Source organism: Argentina silus (genome assembly GCF_951799395.1).
Source record: "Argentina silus genome assembly, chromosome: 5".
Lineage (NCBI taxonomy): Eukaryota > Metazoa > Chordata > Actinopteri > Argentiniformes > Argentinidae > Argentina > Argentina silus.
Window position 1 is genome coordinate 2141598 of NC_139659.1, and position 17850 is coordinate 2159447.

At 43.5% G+C, this 17850-nt stretch overlaps 2 protein-coding genes across 3 annotated transcripts; one reads left to right on the plus strand and one right to left on the minus strand.

Annotated features, from left to right (window-relative positions):
- Window positions 1-2004: 2004 nt before the first annotated feature.
- s1pr3b (sphingosine-1-phosphate receptor 3b) lies at window positions 2005-3146 on the minus strand (the record flags this gene model as incomplete). Its single annotated transcript, XM_083670909.1, has 1 exon — window positions 2005-3146. The coding sequence occupies one exon, from the start codon at window positions 3144-3146 to the stop codon at window positions 2052-2054; it is 1095 nt and encodes a 364-aa protein (XP_083527035.1). The 3' UTR covers window positions 2005-2051.
- Window positions 3147-4105: 959 nt separating this feature from the next.
- Window positions 4106-11988, plus strand: LOC310804768 (myosin regulatory light chain 2, skeletal muscle-like; the record flags this gene model as incomplete). Of its 2 annotated transcripts, none has more annotated exons than XM_083670104.1 (2): window positions 4106-4169; window positions 11479-11988. In XM_083670104.1, the coding sequence occupies exons 1-2, from the start codon at window positions 4155-4157 to the stop codon at window positions 11986-11988; spliced, it is 525 nt and encodes a 174-aa protein (XP_083526230.1). In that variant the 5' UTR covers window positions 4106-4154. The 2 variants fall into 2 exon arrangements, with proteins under 2 accessions (XP_083526230.1, XP_083526231.1); XM_083670105.1 differs by lacking the exon at window positions 4106-4169 and adding an exon at window positions 10785-10835.
- Between the last annotated feature and the right edge of the window lie 5862 nt (window positions 11989-17850).

Here is a 17850-nt window from a genome sequence, read left to right on the forward strand (position 1 = left end):
TTTCCAATAACTTTGACAAGACAGCTGTAATGTATGGTACCGTACCTGTATTTTGCTGCAAGAGGAGATGAACATGCACCTAGCGTCTCACAACAGTCTCTGAGTAAAGTTGACTCCGATTGGTAAAGGACAGTGTGACCGGTGTTTGAAGTGGAATTAAAAAAAGGTGTCAGTACCCAATTTCGCTGTATTTTAGAGCTGGTATTCTACAAGAGACGTCTGTACTCAAGCAGAAGAACATTTGAGGCGCCAGTACTCTGCACCAGTCAGCACCAGCCCAATTCAACCACTGAGTCACACAGATCCATCTACCTCCCAACTCTGTCTACTCCTAGAAACGTCCAACTGTCCACTACTTGTGGCAGTTTATTAAAGAGTGTTTAGACCAATTCTTAGTTCTGTTGGGCAGATGTCTGTTGTTCATTCACTTTGGGAGACAGAACAAATCTGAGAATTAGTACTGAATACACTGGGCCAAATATTTACTTGAAATCCGCGCATGTCCCTCAAACTCACATGTGAATCTGCCATTACAGTAATTATCTAGCGTAAGAATTTAGAGTACACTAAACACCCACATACAGTAGGGAGTCAAAATAGAACATGGCTTTTCCAGATTTCTGTTGATGAAAATGTGCCTTTTATTTGTACCAATGGTGTTTTTTCTTCAAAGTGCAATAGCTGAACCTTCATGGGCATGCGCGTTCACTCCAGGTTGTGTGTTCGCACTGCTGTGTGTTGCTGCTTGAGATTCAAGTTTTTTCTCTCTAATTTCCAAATTCTGAATATGAATCTTTGTCAGAAGGATCACAAAAACACATTTTGGAACAAGTAAAAAAAAAAAAAATGAAAAAAAAATGAATAAAACAAAAAAATGAGTCCAAACAATGTTTACAGATTTAATCTTTGGTTGTATGAGTTATCATCATTCTGTATGACTGTTGGCAATAAAACCGTGAATGTGTATTTTTTTTTTCTTTAATGTCTTCTATGCATTATTATGTTTCATGCAGTTCTCACTGTAACAATCCATTTTAGGCCGTACATCAGCCTCAGCCCAGCTGCCAAAGTAAAGTCGTTGTCAAGTCCCAATCAATGAGGTCTTGTAGTCAGTTGTTTGCAATCTACACAATTCTTAAAAAGTCAGTTATTACATTCCATTATATACTTAAAACCAACTCATCTGTTACCATGTAGAGAGACTGCCGAAGGACGCAGACTGATAGTGTAATTCATACTTCAAAAGTATAATTACTATAGTAGAAATGCTCACTTATTGACTGAGCAAAAATACATGCATAAAATGTAAAAAAAAACAACAACAACTGGATCCTCATCAACTAATGTTATATGTTAACATAGGTCCAATCTCTTCGTGAGACCAACATATTCTGAGAGTATTTGCTGACTGTCTAAATTTAAAAATATATTTGGGACAAACTAACAGAAATACATGTATCTGACCAGCAGGGGGAGCTATTCCACCACTAGTTAGTCCTATATGGTTGAACCATAGTGCACAAGGGATGGGAATGAGGTTCCCAGCTAAGGAATTCGTTCATGAAATATGAAGTGAAATATGATGCAGGCAATAGGCTTATGTTAAACACATATTCTCATACCAACTTAATATGAAACATGCTACCATTTTCATAAAATGTACAATGTAACGGCATTGAGTAAATATACAAATATTGCAGTATAACCAACAAAACCAAATTATAAATAGAGCTTATTAATTAGATTAACTCTAATTAATAAATTAGTCAGTTAAACTAACCATTCTTGTAACATTCCACCATGCATTTCTACTGGGACCATAGACTTGCTTGCCGGACCTCCATACTCAGCGGGCTGAGCCCGGGAGCCAGACCACGACCTCGGCTCGCGAGACCATCAGGTCTCAAAACCAGCCTCTACAGTACGTCGACTGGACAGTTCTCCGGGCCCTTCCGGTCCAGAAGCACCAGATGTTTTATTTGTGGCGGTTCTGCAGCTACAGAGGTCCAGCATACACCTCCATCTTGTACACAGAGCTTCACAGATGACCTTCAACATTCCTCCACGTTGGTGCAGGCTAGGGTCTTTAGCGAGGCGTGGGCCACTGTGATCTGGGCCTGGGGACTCTCCTGGGAGGCCTGCCTGTGGTTCTGGTGGGTGCTGCTGGACTTGCTCCTACTGGGGCTCTGCTCCAAGACAGGCTTGGCACTGCCCGCCTGGCCCCGGAACAGGCAGCCGCACACCAGGCTGAAGAAGGCCCGACGCATCTCCCTGCTGGCCAGGGTGTAGATGACCGGGTTCATGGCCGAGTTGAACAGCGCCAGGGCGATAAACCAGTCCGCCTTGTACAGGATGGCGCAGCGCTGGTGCTTGCACGCCACGTCGACGAGCAGCAGGACGAAGAGGGGCGTCCAGCAGGCGATGAAGACCCCCACCACGATGATGACGGTGCGCAGCAGAGACATGGAGTGCTCCGAGTTGCTGTGCTTGGTCACCTTGCGGCTGCTGGACTTGACCAGCGTGTAGATGCGGGCGTACAGGATGGCGACGGCCAGCAGCAAGGCCATGAAGATGGTGATGCAGAAGGCCACGTACTTTTTGGTGTAGAGGGGTAAGATGGTGGAGCAGTCGTGCAGGTTGTCCAGGCAGTTCCAACCCAGTATGGGCAACGCCCCCAGGGATATCGCTATGAGCCAGCAGGTCCCTATGAGCAAGAACACCCTGTACTTCTTATTAGCATCGTATGGTCTCATTTTGATCATCGTCAAGTGCCTCTCTATGGCTATGGCCAGGAGGCTGAATATAGAGGCCCCCAGGGCCACAAACATGCTTCCCTCCCTGACGAACCACAAGGATGGGGACAGGTGGAGGGTCTTCTCCCCTGACATCAGGATGTTGACTATGTAGACCACCCCAGCCAGCAGGTCACACAAAGCAAGGTTACCAATGAAGAAATACATACGGTTGTGGAACTTATGGTTTTTCCATATTGCTACAAGCACAATCAAGTTCTCCAGGATTATGAGGCTACATATGACCAGGACCACGATCGTTTTAGCATCCACAGTGCCACTGCTGTTACCACTGGGTCGGTTTTCCAGTTTCCCTGTGTGGTTGTAATGAAGGTATATTTGCTGGTTCATCATCTCAAGATTGTCCTAGGAACTCACAGCAGAGGTCAGTGCTGAAAGGAGATTTCAGTGTCAGTAGGTCCTATTTTGAGTGAGCAAGATAATGAAAATTCCACCCTTTAAAAATGTAGCTAAAAATGGACCAAGTATAGGCTATCTGGCTGAACCTCGCTTTTGGTTTCCACTCCACTTTCGTTCAATGAAAGATGAATGCGCGCATCTGTAAGCATCTATCCAGAATCAAGACGCCCATTATCCAACTTTATTGCCCTAGAAAAAAATATAAAGAATTGATTTAGTCTGATTGAAATGACGCCTAGTTATTCAAATCCATAACCTGCGTGGCAAACATTCCGTCTTCATTTCTTTGAACCAGGCCTAACCAGTTATCACTTAATCACACACAAATCTAATAACGCAGTGCAAAAGTGGCTGCAATCACATTACTGTAATCTGTATTTCAAGGTCTATGTTCAGACATGGATATAATATTACACTTCTTTTAAAAAGATACTTGAATAAAATGGATATATGTCCAATGTCATCTTTTGATTAATTTCTAAAAAGTGTCAGTATGGCAAACTTTTCGACCACTTTTTAATCAGTCAGTCACACGTACACCCCAGATGTCTATACAAAGCTGGACATTAGTGGTTTTGCAGACTAATATTTACGCATGTTGCCAAGACTACTCACCAGGAGATGCGCTTACAGTTCAGAAATTATTTCCAGTTTCGTCGCACGTTGGTTCTTCTCTTCATTCAAGTTAAACCACGCAAACGCATTCTGCGATATAGTTTCTTAAGTACGTGGACATATTTTCTCTTCATTTAGTAACAACTATCTATGTTTTTTTCCCCCTCAGTTTCTTCGTGGAGTCACTATTTCTTCTTCTAATCCACGAAGTACCACTAGTCTCCCATCTCCGAGACAATGGGTTTAGGTCCTCCCCTCAGTGGAGAGGGTGGACGGGTGAACTTGGGAGGGCGATTCCACCAAAGACTGCAGGCATTTATCAAAGCCATGACTGGTGATGAGGTATGCTTCACGTTTCCGGCTTATTTTCAGCAATTCAAGTATTTAGATTGTGAGCTCATACTACGTGTTCAATCGAAATCATAAGAAAAGTTAAATGGAATATTGGTGACCACCAGGCATTCCACGATTGAGTAGGATACATTTTATAGAACTTTAGCACAACCTCCCCGGTGTCTAAAGTGTTACTCGCGGTGAATAATCACTGCGTTGAACGTTGTTTATTAACAGATTCAGCACACAGGAGATACGGCTGAATGAAAGGATGACTGTAGGAGAAGAACGTTGATTAATTAAGTGAGAACAGGTCAGGACGGTGGTGAGTTGCCAGGTAAGGAGTGTGGACTGGGGTAATTGAGAAAGTGAAGCGGATTCCATTCAACAACCCCGACCTATTCCAATTACCCCCCAACCCACGCCCCTTGCATGCCATCTCACCACACCTGTTACCACGCAATTAATCATAATTCGTCCCCTCCACTCACATTTTATATCTAGCCTTGTCTTCTGTGGAATACACTGTGAAAGCCTACAAGAAGACTAGATTAGACCCTTTGTACAAGATATGTTTTTTCTTCCCCATCTATGTGTTAAACAGCAACAAATACCTTAACACACAGATAAGACCAAAAGCCCTGGTCAAAAGACTCACAAACTAAACCAATGCAGTAAACCTAATATGGTCCCAGTTTTAAATAGTCCAACTGTGCTGCATAAGCAGGTTCTGCTCTGCCTTGTGGTAAAGGCGTGTTGCCTTGGCAAAGGGGATTTGCCTTGGCAATGTGGGAGAGAGAGGGAGAGAGTGGGAGAGAGAGAGAGAGAGAGATCTAGCTGTACTTTCAACAAGACTCGGCCAGACACAGGAACCAGTCACCAGTGTGTGTATTGTATAAACGGTCCAGTAGTGAGAGAGCAGCAGGCTTGGCCTAGATAGAGCAGCAGGCTTGGCCTAGATAGAGCAGCAGGCTTGGCCTAGATAGAGCAGCAGGCTTGGCCTAGATAGAGCAGCAGGCTTGGCCTAGATAGAGCAGCAGGCTTGGCCTAGATAGCCCAGGGGCCTGTGGAAAGGAGAGCACCAGCCCATCCGGCCCTCTGATCCTCCTGTGTGGACCTCTCTGGCAGGAAGGATGGGCAGGGCAGAGGTGACGTAACACCAGCAGGGCGGAGACAAGGAGCTGGGTGACCGGATGCCTATTGTGTGTCAGCTGAAGGATGTCAGTTTATGTTGAAGGCTGTCTCAACAATGATGTTTAATCTGGGTCCTGTCATGCCTTTCAGATGCGTGTGGCCATGGTGAATGAGCAAAAGTGACAAGTTTGTATGTATGTATTCAGCTGCAGCCCTAGAGAATGTATATGTGCATGCAGAATTGTACTGAACGCCATACTGTAAATATATGTTGTCAAAAGATGGTTAAAAATGATGTATGCGTCTGCTTTGTAATAAATATACTAAATGCTCCCATGTAATTTCCCTCAGGGGAAGCATGTTACATGAGCCAATCACTTGTTTTAATCTCCACAAGTGGCTATGGTTATTAACCCAGCGGAATGCTTTGTGTGGCTGAGTAATGGTGCGGTTTGGCGCAGGTCCACATGCTTTGTTACAGTCACAATCACAGCCGTTTCCTGGAGGTCACCATGTGCCAGCAACTGGAAAATCTCTGTTTTTTAGAGGAAAAACCCGCCGTTTAATACATGATTCAAACATGGCCGCCGAAAAACCTTGAGATGTTCCCGAAAATTGTGGGTGGAGGAGAAGTTAAGGGCTACATGGGACAAAAACGTTGAACCATCAGCGAATTCTGGACCATAACTGCTGTGCTGTTCTTTTGTACGTTGGTGGCTTCCTAGGGGCTACACTCCTGCAGGGCCACCCTCACAAAATGTTATTTCGGCCTCAACCGTCGCTTTGGTTTTTGGGGTCAAATATTCTTGTCATCTTTGTCAGCAACATAATAATTTGTGTCCACTCGTTGCTGTGTGCTAACTGGCGTAGTCCGCAGCGTCCTTGCATCATCCCTGCCCCATGGAGTTGGGTTTTCTTCTTCTGTATTTCTTCGTCTAGTATTTTTGAACCAAAACCTCAAAGCTAAAACCTCTAATTTAATGTAGAACAGACCCTCATCACTCCAATGTAGCAGCTTTCCTCTCCTCCTCTCCTCCTCTCCTCCTCTCCTCATCTCCTCCTCTCTTCCTCTCCTCCTCTCCTCTCCTCCTGTCCTCCTCTCCTCCTCTCTTCCTCTCCTCCTCTCTTCCTCTCTTCCTCACCTCCTCTCCTCTCCTCCTCTCCTCCTCTCCTCCTCTCCTCTCCTCTCTCTCCTCTCCTCCTCACCTCCTCTCCTCCTCTCCTCTCCTCTCCTCTCCTCTCCTCTCCTCTCTCTCCTCTCCTCCTCTCCTCCTCTCCTCTCCTCTCCTCTTCTCCTCCTCTCCTCCTCTCCTCCTCTCTTCCTCTCCTCCTCTCCTCCTCTCCTCCTCGCACAGCTGTGGATTCTATCCTTCACGGAAAATTCTTTCCATCCCTGACTGATCCTGGAACAGCAGTTACTGTACTTGAGCAGCCACATGATGAGCAGCCACATGATGACCAGCCATGCTATTCAGCTGATATAGTGTGTAGTACATACAGCATTGCCAATGCTAGGCTATATCCATTTGGCAGGATCAGTTCCTGTACGTGGAGCCAATGCGATCGAGCTACAACTCCGTGCTGCGCTGCAACCCGTCATTAGAATAAAGAGCCGGGGTCAGACCAGTGAATACACACACACGTACAATTACGAGAAGGCCCTGCCTTTAATTTATTCCTCTCCTTTTTAAGGCAACACACCCCGTGAATTTGGGCTACAAATATGAGGCCGTGTGTCCCTCCTGGCTGGTGGTTCTGTGGCGGCGGTCTCCAGAGGCCCTGTGGTGTTTTGCTTGCATGATGCGACTCACCAGACCAGAGAAGTCTGGAGAAGTCTCTGAGACACACTGAGGTAATACAGACGTACAAGCACACTGTGAAAAAGACCAGCCCTATGTTCCTTCTACTGTGTATGCTTAGATTGACCGCTGACCAGATAGCTTTCATTCTCTACCAGTAATCTGCATCCTCATGTCAACATGTTCATTGCTACATACTTACTATTTGAAAATTCACTCTGTGTGTGTGTGTGTGTGGGGGGGGGGGCAACAGATACTTGCTTCTGGCACACTTCTGTGTATTATGTTAAAGTATCAAACACAGTGCTTGATGTAGGCCTATAGTTTTCTCACTATATATACTATATACATTACTATATACACTATATACACTACACACACTATATACATTACTATATACACTATATTCACTATATACACTACATACATTATATACATTACTATATACATTATATACATTATATACACTATATTCACTATATATACACTACATACACTATATACACTATATATACACTATATACACTACATACACTATATACACTATATACACTATATTCACTATATATACACTACATACACTATATACACTATATACACTATATTCACTATATATACACTACATACACTATATTCACTATATACACTACATACATTATATACATTACTATATACATTATATACATTATATACACTATATTCACTATATATACACACTACATACATTATATACACTATACATACTACATACACTACATACACTATATACACTATATACACTATATTCACTATATATACACTACATACACTATATACACTATATATACTACATACACTACATACACTACATACACTACATAATTCACACTCTGTGGGTGGGGCACTTCTGTGTATTACAGTATGTTGAAGTGTCTGGTGTCTGTTAGCATCCACAGTGTCTCACTACATATAATACAAACCACACAACATCAAATGGAAGGCAGAGTGTCCTCACCTGGTTGTGATTAAATCACTGGTGGTCACCATAAAACCTGTCCTTCGTTCTCACGTTCATTTTCAGTTATGCGTTCTGTGAGAGAGAGATTTTATTGCTCTTTTAATAGGCATTCCTCCTCCACTAATAGAACGTGGAATGTATTGCCCCCAGCATGTTACCCTTCCTGTGTGAAACATGTATTTGGTTATTTGTCTTTTACACTCAATGTATTGTAACACAGGAATGTATTGTATGTAATGTATTTGTTGTTCCATATTATTATTTAATATGGAAATGCAGAAGTGCACAGTATATGCTGTGATCTGAATTTAGATCCATGTGTTTTAAATTGTTAAGAATGTTACTTTACCACAGCTTCATTGTGGAAAGTTGGTTGAAGTATTTTCTAATGTGTTTGGTCCAATTAAAATTGGAGATATGGCTAAAACAAACGTTAGGGTTTTGAAAAGGTCAAGGGTAAATCTCCGACAAGGGCTTAGAGGATCAGAACCCACTATAGGTCATGCTGTCACTTTGGTAACGCTGTCAAAATAGACTGCCAGCTTTGAGTGATCTTTTTGCTAAACCACCAGTTAAACATTGAATGACAACAGTTTGTCTGACTTTGTTTCACATATGAGAGAGGTTTAAGCTGCTTCCCAGCATGCTTTTCACCACAGCCCATTAATGTGAAATCGTTTCATTAAGTCATTGTTGGTGCTTCAGGCCAGACTCCCAACGGGACTCTTTGCGGTTTAGTCTTTTCATTCTTTTTTTTTTCCTGTTCTGGAACTCAACCTCAGATCTGAGAACTGGGAATGAACCAATCACTAATGAGGACCTGGAAAGCACTGAAACGCAACCAAAGCGTCAATGTTAAGTACAAGAAAATAATGATTCCGTTCACTGGACACATTTTGGTTTTCTCACACGGTTGAGGACAAACAAATAGAATGAAAAAAAACGGACAAACAAAACAAAACATTCATGTAACTTATAGAGACTTATGTGGAAGTCTTTGGAGACCTAGATAACAGAATGGAAAAGGTCTCACACACACACACACACACACACACACACACACAGCTCCACAGAACTGGTTTAACTCAATAACCCCCCCGCCCCCCTCCTCTTAAAGCCGCTGGTTTCTGTTAAACTTCCAATAACGTGTCAGACGGGTCCGATCTTCAGCTGCATTAGTGGACTTGTTTTATTATTTCTGTATTTTCAGAGTGCAATCACGTTGGCGAGACAGTTCATGTGAGTGTTTAGCAATAGTCCATTAATCAAGAGTGTTCGGTGTGCGGTCTCTCTCCCTGGCCCATTACCTCCTCCCAGCCAACGCGAGGAAGCTGCACAGTTGTTGCCTGAGTCATCTTCAATTCTTTTCTTTTTTTTTTTCTTCCTCTTTTTATAACTGCATGTCTTCGAGCGCCCTGTTGACTGTCCTGAGAGCCGGAAGAGGTCAGACATATTTAGTATCTAAGATTCAGTTTTTTCTATAAACCACCAGGCCTACAGTACTTTATTTTGTTTATGAACAAAGCGTACACAGAAAACATGCTGTATAGCCAACATAAAATGCCAGAGATGACGGATGTTTGTCCGTGTGCAGCCTCCGTACTCTACTCAAAAGCTTTGTGTAAGTGGTCTGAAGTGTTAGTGAATCAGCCCTGTGCACTTTGTCTATTGATTTTTGTACATATTAATAACAGGGGAAATGTCTTCTCCTTCCTCCTGTACTCCTGTAGCAGATTACTTATCCCATGGGCAGTAGTATTTCTGCATGCAGCAGCACAATACTTTAGCGTTTTAGCTTTTCTTCTTAATTACTGTCAGACCTGGGTCGGAAATACTGTGCCTGCCTGCCTGCCTGCCTGCCTGCCTGTCAAACTCAATCAAGCACAGCGAAGCATTTTTTGTGATTTAAAACCCAACTTGAAGCCAGGTCTGATTACGGTGTACCAGCTAGGTAGTGTAAGCCCCGGGCTATATGTGGTCCTGCTGTACATGGCCATACAGCACAGACGCTGGAGAGAAACCAACAGAAACAGAACAAAGTTTCTGGCTCAAAGAGCTGTTTTTTTTTTGTTTTGAAAGCGGTCACTCACTTTCTCTCCATGCAGAGACAGGGCCCTGAATGCTCGAACTGCAATGTGAGCGTCCTTCTAGGGATCTACAGCTCAGCAGTTATACATGGAGCCGCATGGAGATTCAAAGGAAACCCAAAGATAATTGTAGCAGTGTTAAAAAAAAAAAAAAAACTCTCACTGAAGCCCATTGTACAGAGCATGTGTTGTCTGCCCTCTTGCTTTGGATGAAATAAAGAAACAGAAATAGCCACAACAAAGATCATGAGCATGTCATGAATGAAGTGTTAATGAGAGAAAGGGAAGGAGGAATTAGAGAAGGGGAAAGAGGTGTGACAGGTTCACGAGGGCCTGCCATATAGGTTTGCCCATATTAGTCCATGTGTGAAACCAAAGTAATGCCTGTATGTTGGTGTTGAATTCACCAACAAGACTCTTGGCGCCTATTTTGGAACACCAGAAAGACGATACTCCAAGCGCCTGCTCCTTGCTCCTCCCCCATGTCCCTTTCTCTCCTTAGCTCTCCCTCTTCCAGCCTAACCTAAGCATGCGCCTAAAGTTAGCCTCCACGGCTAGTATATAAGGCCCCATAGGGAACCCTCTAGCGTGTCACTCATCAGCTTGGCATAGGCTTTTCTTCTTGACCCACCAAACCCCCACAAACGCTTGAGAGATGGTGAGTGTGTCCGTGCTCCGCGCACTGGAGAGCTGTCTCCAGGATGGAGGACTTTCTGCCATAGACTTGAGAACTGAGAGCATCATTGGTGCAAACTGGATTATGGCAGGAAAAAGGCCTCAAAACTAAATTATAGGGACCGCCAGAGCAGTCTGGGACCCACTCCCGGCTGTAGCTGTAGTCCAGACAGAGCTCAGGGGAGGCTGGTGGAGGTGGAAAAGTGGAGGACAGGCTCGTTGTAATACATGGAACAGAATGAGGAATTCCTAATTTTTCATTCCATTCCATGCATTACAATGAGCCCATCCTCCAATGTCTACCTCCACCAGCCTCCCCTGCCATAGCGTGTAGACCGGGCGCACTATAGTCAGGTCAGAGACCCGTTAGAATGCCCTTGGGAACATTGGTTCTAATGAACTGGTGGGTCATATTACAGTACTGTAGGGTTGTTGTTGTTGTTGTTATTGTAAAAGCCCAGTTTGGCCTAGCCTGGTTCTGACAGTGGTAGTATTAGTGGTAGTGGTAGTATTGTGTTTCCATATTACAGTAACTGTACAGTGCCGTGCTGTGTGTGTGTGTGTTGAGTGTTGTTGACCATGCTACCATGCTAACCATGCTAACCATGTGACCTGAATGTCACCAGTCACCCAAGAAGGCCAAGAAGAGGCAGCAGCAGGGAGAGGGCGGATCCTCCAATGTGTTCTCCATGTTCGAGCAGAGCCAGATCCAGGAGTACAAGGAGGCCTTCACCATCATCGACCAGAACAGGGACGGCATCATCTCCAAGGATGATCTGAGGGACGTGCTGGCCACCATGGGTCAACTGAACACGTCGAACGACGAGCTGGAGGCCATGATCAAGGAGGCCAGCGGGCCCATCAACTTCACCGTCTTCCTCACCATGTTCGGCGAGAAGCTGAAGGGCGCCGATCCCGAGGACGTTATCGTGAGCGCGTTCAAGGTCCTGGACCCCGAGGCCACCGGCTTCATCAAGAAGGAGTTCATGGAAGAGCTGCTGACCACCCAGTGCGACCGGTTCACCGCAGAGGAGATGACCAACCTGTGGGCCGCCTTCCCCCCCGATGTGGCCGGCAACGTAGACTACAAGAACATCTGCTACGTTATCACACACGGAGAGGAGAAGGACGAGTAACTTCCCCCCTTCTCTCAAGCTCTCTACCTCACTATCCATACCCCCCCCCCCCCTTCTCCACTCCCCCCTCCTCCAACTCCGTGGCTTGCTTACATGCTCTCCCTCCTTCACTGCTCTCTCTCTCCCCCCCCTCCTGCTCACTATGAAAGACTTCTGACTTGAGGGGAAGAAGAAGACTGTGCTGTAGGAGTGTCTGTATGTGAGTAAAGACTAATGATCTTGTAAATAAAACCAATAAAACTCTCTCTTGGCTTCTAGTTCTTGGTTTCATCTTGATCCTTGTTTTGAGGAGCATTGGTTGAAGGCCCTTGCAGTAATGGACATTTTCTCATCTCATTAGCAAATTAGCTAAGCATTATTGAGACTAACATTATTTGACCCCCACTTTATCTCTGTACCAGACCTGACATAACACATACATTCTCAAGGTGGATGTATCCTCTTGTGACCTTAAAGGTGCCGTCCAGAAACATATTGGCAAATAGCTAAGACTGTGTAGCTTTAGAAAAATAGAATGCCTTTGTTAATGCAGCTTCCTTTAGAGGACATTTGCCAACACACTGACATATTTTTAAACGGACAGACAAGAGAGCATGTTTCCTGTAATGAGATCACCTTAATGTCCAGTTGGATCAATGATCATAGATCGCAGTACCTCCATTTGGTGGTAATGGATATGTACACGTTGTAATGGACTCGTACGTATAGGGAATGCACTCATATGTAACAGACTCATATACTGTATATCATCTTCTATAAACAGTAAGCAGACAGTTGATTTCTTTCTTTGGTTGTCAATCCTAAAGACAGCATGAATTCAAATAAACAGGCAGTTTTCAAGAACACTTACTAACATAGCTGAGAGAAACCTGAGACGTTGTGAAACCACAAAGATGTCTCTTCACAGAATAGAAACGGAAACCAAACGGGCTAAAAGTCTGTATCTTAGATCACCTCTAAACTCATCAGATAAACAGCTATCAACATTTTGTATATATATATACATCATATGAAAATATATATGTAATATACAGTACCAGTTAAAGGTTTGGACACACCTTGCCAAGAGTGTGCAAAGCTGTCATCAAAGCAAAAGGTGACTACTTTGAAGAATCTAAAATATAAAACACATTCTGGTTTGTTTAACACTTTTTTGTTTACTACATAATTCCATATGTGTTCCTTCATAGTTTTGATGTCTTCAATATTAATCTACAATGTAGAAAATAATTTAAAAAAAAATAAAGAAAAAGCATTGAATGAGAAGGTGTGTCCAAACTTTTGACTGGTACTGTACATTTGATAGTGTCCTGTAATAAAACTGTCTGATTGGCTGTTGCTGAAAGCCTCTATGGTTCACCGCTTGTTTATGTGAGTCATCTTGAGATACATCTGAGCAAACACTCGTGCTCATAAACACGTACGTTACGTTTGACCTTTTATTGCCTGTGTGTGGAGGGGACGTCTTCAACCGGCCTTGACTGGAAAGGGCGGTGTGGGTGGGGGGAGGGGGTAGGGGGGGAGGGGGTAGGGGGGAGAAGCACGATACAATTCTTTGGGGGGAAGGTAGAAGGGTTGATTGCTCAATTGCAACTCGCAAAAAGAATGTTTTCCTCCCCTTCGTCACTGACACACAGCCATAAAAGGAAGGGGTCTGTTAAAACAAAAACGGCCAGCTCAACAGACCTGGTTGTGTCCTGTGTGCAGGACAGCCAAGAGGGCAAAAAGCTAAAGTTTGCAGTTTGCGGTTGTTTGCATGGTACACTCAATAATATTTCAGAAAAAATATTTTCTTGTTCCTGGTTCGATTCCGACCCTCGACATATCTTGCCTGTCATCCCTCCTCCCTCTCACCCATCCTTTGTGATTGCGAAACACTACCTTATGTGGAGATCTGTTCTATAAAAAGACATTCATATAAACATACTCCATGCAAGACTGCTTACATGGAGTAAACGTAAAACATTTCGGTCAAGAGATAAAGTGTTAAGATAATCATTTACGTTTACATTTATGGCATTTAGCAGACGCCTTTATCCAAAGCGACTTACAACAAATACATTTGACGTGAGTGAATCATCTATCCATCAGTCATCATAAGATAAATTAATTTATGCTAGGACCAGGGGCCATTGGCAGTCACAATGCTAGAAGAAAGGAAGATTTTTTTATCTTTATTTTATTTTTAAAACTTATTTACAGGAGAGAAACTTGTACAGGGGGGTAGTGGGGATGAATAGGTCTTTAGGGTTAGGGTTAGGGTTAGTACAGGGGGGTAGTGGGGGTGAAGAGGTCTTTAGGAGGGACAGTTAAGATGTAGCCTGAAGAGACAGGTCTTCAATCTACGGCCTTTAATCATAAATCATGATGGTTACATACAGATACAGTAACATCCGTAAAAAGACCTTTCCAACAAGGAGACAATGTTGACGATGATGTTGCTGTCCATTTCATCCAGAGTCCTCCATACATATTTCATAAGGCTTCCTTTTGTGACTGACTGGTACCTTCCTGGTCCAGCCCCCCGTCTGGCAGACGGACTGGCCAGGGTCAGCGTGTGTCTGTGGGGGAGCATAATGTCAGGAAGTTGGTTAGCCGCCTGGCTGACTACTATGTAGTAGCAGCATTAACACTAGAGTGTCCCAGTCACTCAGATTCTGCGTCGGGGGAGACCGGTGGAGGTAGAAGTTGCAGGACGGGATCATTTTAATGCATGGAATGGAATAGGGAATGCATTACGATGAGCCCGTCCTCCGATTTCTACCTCCGCCAGCCTCCCCTGTTCTATTATCATGTACACGTGAGCTTCGCGGTGACTCGTGACAGAGATGACGGTGGGAGGACGGTGGCGTCCATAGTGTCACACCGGATATTATGAATTATGTCAGAAAGAGAGGTTCATGGTGATATTTCTTAGGATAGGATAGTCTCACTTGAGATGAAATGTCTTTTTTTTAAAGAGACAGCAGGATAGAATCTCATAGCATCTCGTAGCATCTCGTAGCATCTCGTAGCATCTTCAATTGAGATTATTGATTTTTTCTTTTCTTTTTTAGACACACTCTTTTAGATTTTGCTCCATCTTCCTGTTCGGTGTGAAGACGTCTGATGAAAGTGTAAATGCAGTCTATCGTCATTCCTTCATTTCCATTATTGTCTTTAACAATAAGAGTGTTGAGTAATACTTATTCTAAGCTGGAACAGGAAACAGCAGACAGACAGTCTAACAATTGGTCCAGTTTCATCATAATAGATCCCTGGAGAGCCACCCATTCTCCTTGAGCTTCCCATCAGTATTTCACAATGATGTATTGTTTGAATTTAAGCAATGTATTAACACTTAATCATTGTTTGGCCGTGGAATTAATGGAAGAGGTCTTGCAGAAACCCCATGATACTGTACTGTGACTAAGCTAGACCTGAAAACAGCTGGCATTAGCATTACCCAAGGATCCTGTGACCTAAAGCGCCAATCAAAATATGACAGAATCCATGATGGATCATCATCCATCTGTCAAGTTGCATAACGGTTATGTGTCTGTCCTTTGTTATGCCCTGGAGATGCCCTCATAAGATGATGTCACAGAGACCAGGACCGTTCTCAAAGGTGTTTCCTCTCTGGCGTTTCAGCGTACCCCCCGAAGTGAACTAGAGTCTACACTCGCATCTAAAAATGGCATTCGTGTCCAGCTGTTAGTCAGGGCCACATTGTAATCCAGTTTCCTCAGAGGATGTTCTGTATGAATGACATGGGCAAGCTGCTCAAACCTTCAAATGACTGCAACCCCCCCCCCCATCACAAGGGAGGCTGGTAGCGGCAGAAATCAGAGGAGGGGCTCATTGTAATGCATGGAATGGAATGAGGAATCGTGTCAAACACACAAAAATGTTTGATACCATTCCACATTCCATTCCATGCATTACAATGAACCCATCCTCAGATTTCTACTTCCACCAGCCTCCGCTGCCCCCTGGACCACCGGTCTCAATCAACCGTTTGGAGACCATCACAGAACGATGACAGACTGCATTGTCTCACCTGTTAACAGACCAGGGGGGCCGGGGGGCACAGCATGAACGTGAAGAGGAACCCACACGCAAAGCAGAGATGACAAGGCCAGGGGGTTCAAAGGTCAGAGAGCAGGCGATGACGACAAGCCATGTGAAGGAAGTTAGAAGTGAATAAGAATAAAGCAGACAGTGAGTTCAGGAAAACATGCTGTGTGTGGTTGACGGTGGTTCCTCTTTCCTGACGGTCAATTGTGTTGTTATCATTCCATCAAAGGAGAAGTGTGTAGAAATGGCATACTTGTCTAAAGCAAGCTGTCTGGTTTTGTTAAGACTGCACAATGGAGTTATGGATTAGCTGTGAATGTGAGGCTTAGTCCATCATGTTGGTAGCTTCGGGGAATTCAGTCAAGTTGTGTAATGGTTCTTTCCCACATTCTAGAGGGAAAGGCTGGACTTGATTATGCATGTGCCAAGATTACGGTACAGTACGTATGTTGCATGATAACAATTAAGGAAATGGTAGTTTAGTCCCTCGTGGACTATTCTCTCGATCTGAAAGCGGTGATATTACATAAACATGTGTGTGAATGTGAGCATGTCAGCGCCGGCCCTGAGAGCAGAACCTCCCTGCTCTGAACGACTTGAGCTTCCACACATGAAAGGATGTGGTGTGGTGTGGTGGGGTCAGAAACCCTCCAATGCAGATGCACTGGCGTCCGTAACCGGTTTGTTTCATAGCAAAACACAAAGGTCTCGTCTGGAAACACATGTAATTATATGGTATTTATGTTTCCCCCTTGAGAAACAGTGGTTGCTCATAAAATGGTTTAAAGATGGGATTGTCATATTTACTGAAAAACTGGCATGTGTTTGTATTAATGGTGTTTCACTGTGACAGAATTACAGTGCTGTTGTACACATAGGCCTGTTCTGGGTCAGAACCTGGTTCTTCAAAAGTGGTTCATTAAAAATGTACTTGATTGAGTATGATTTGCATTGCTTTGTCAACTTTAGTCTAATCAACCTTTGATTAGGGTGAAATTAATGAAATAACAACAAAAATATATATCCCACAATTTAAATCACACATATTATTTAATAGGCTGAAATAAACTGCATGAAAACGCCCTATCTATTGCTTACCTATAGTAGTGAAAAAATTAAGAATGCTAAATTGTGCCATAGTACGATAGTAGGCCGACCACTGACGTTGTCCTCTTGTCTGACGTGACATGAGATGAGCAACTGAATTGAGAACTTCTTGGCTCAGTTTTGTACTCTGGAGCCTGTAATGATACAATAGCGCCCTCCTGAGGGTCAAACCTGTAACACAAAAGGTTTGATCGTCCTCATTTTGGGATTGGACGTTCAATTGAGAGGGACCGAGAAAACCTGTAAAGAAATGTAATTAAAGCCCCTATTAGTGATTTTTGCATGCAGGGTCACCAACAAAATGTAAACAGTAGTTAAAATAAATGTTAACATATGAACTATATGTTACTATACTATATGTTGTGCTCAGGGAATTACATTCCATAAGAGCAGCATAACTTTTTCAAAACCTGATTTCAAGGCTACATCCTTTGTTTACACAATCTCCTACATACCGCCGTCAACAAAAACATAAACAATACAGAATAACCACACTTGTTCCACTCTTATAAAGGTATTTATGGGTCATAATCAAGGAGTTTGTTACTCTTCTTTTTTATTACTCGAAAAATCACGGATAACTGCTTTAAGATGTATAAACATTTAATAACAAAACAAACAAACAAACAAAAACTCTCCACCCGCCCGGACATTAGAACCGTCAGCTAACGTGCTCAGTTTGAACTGGTTTATGAACAG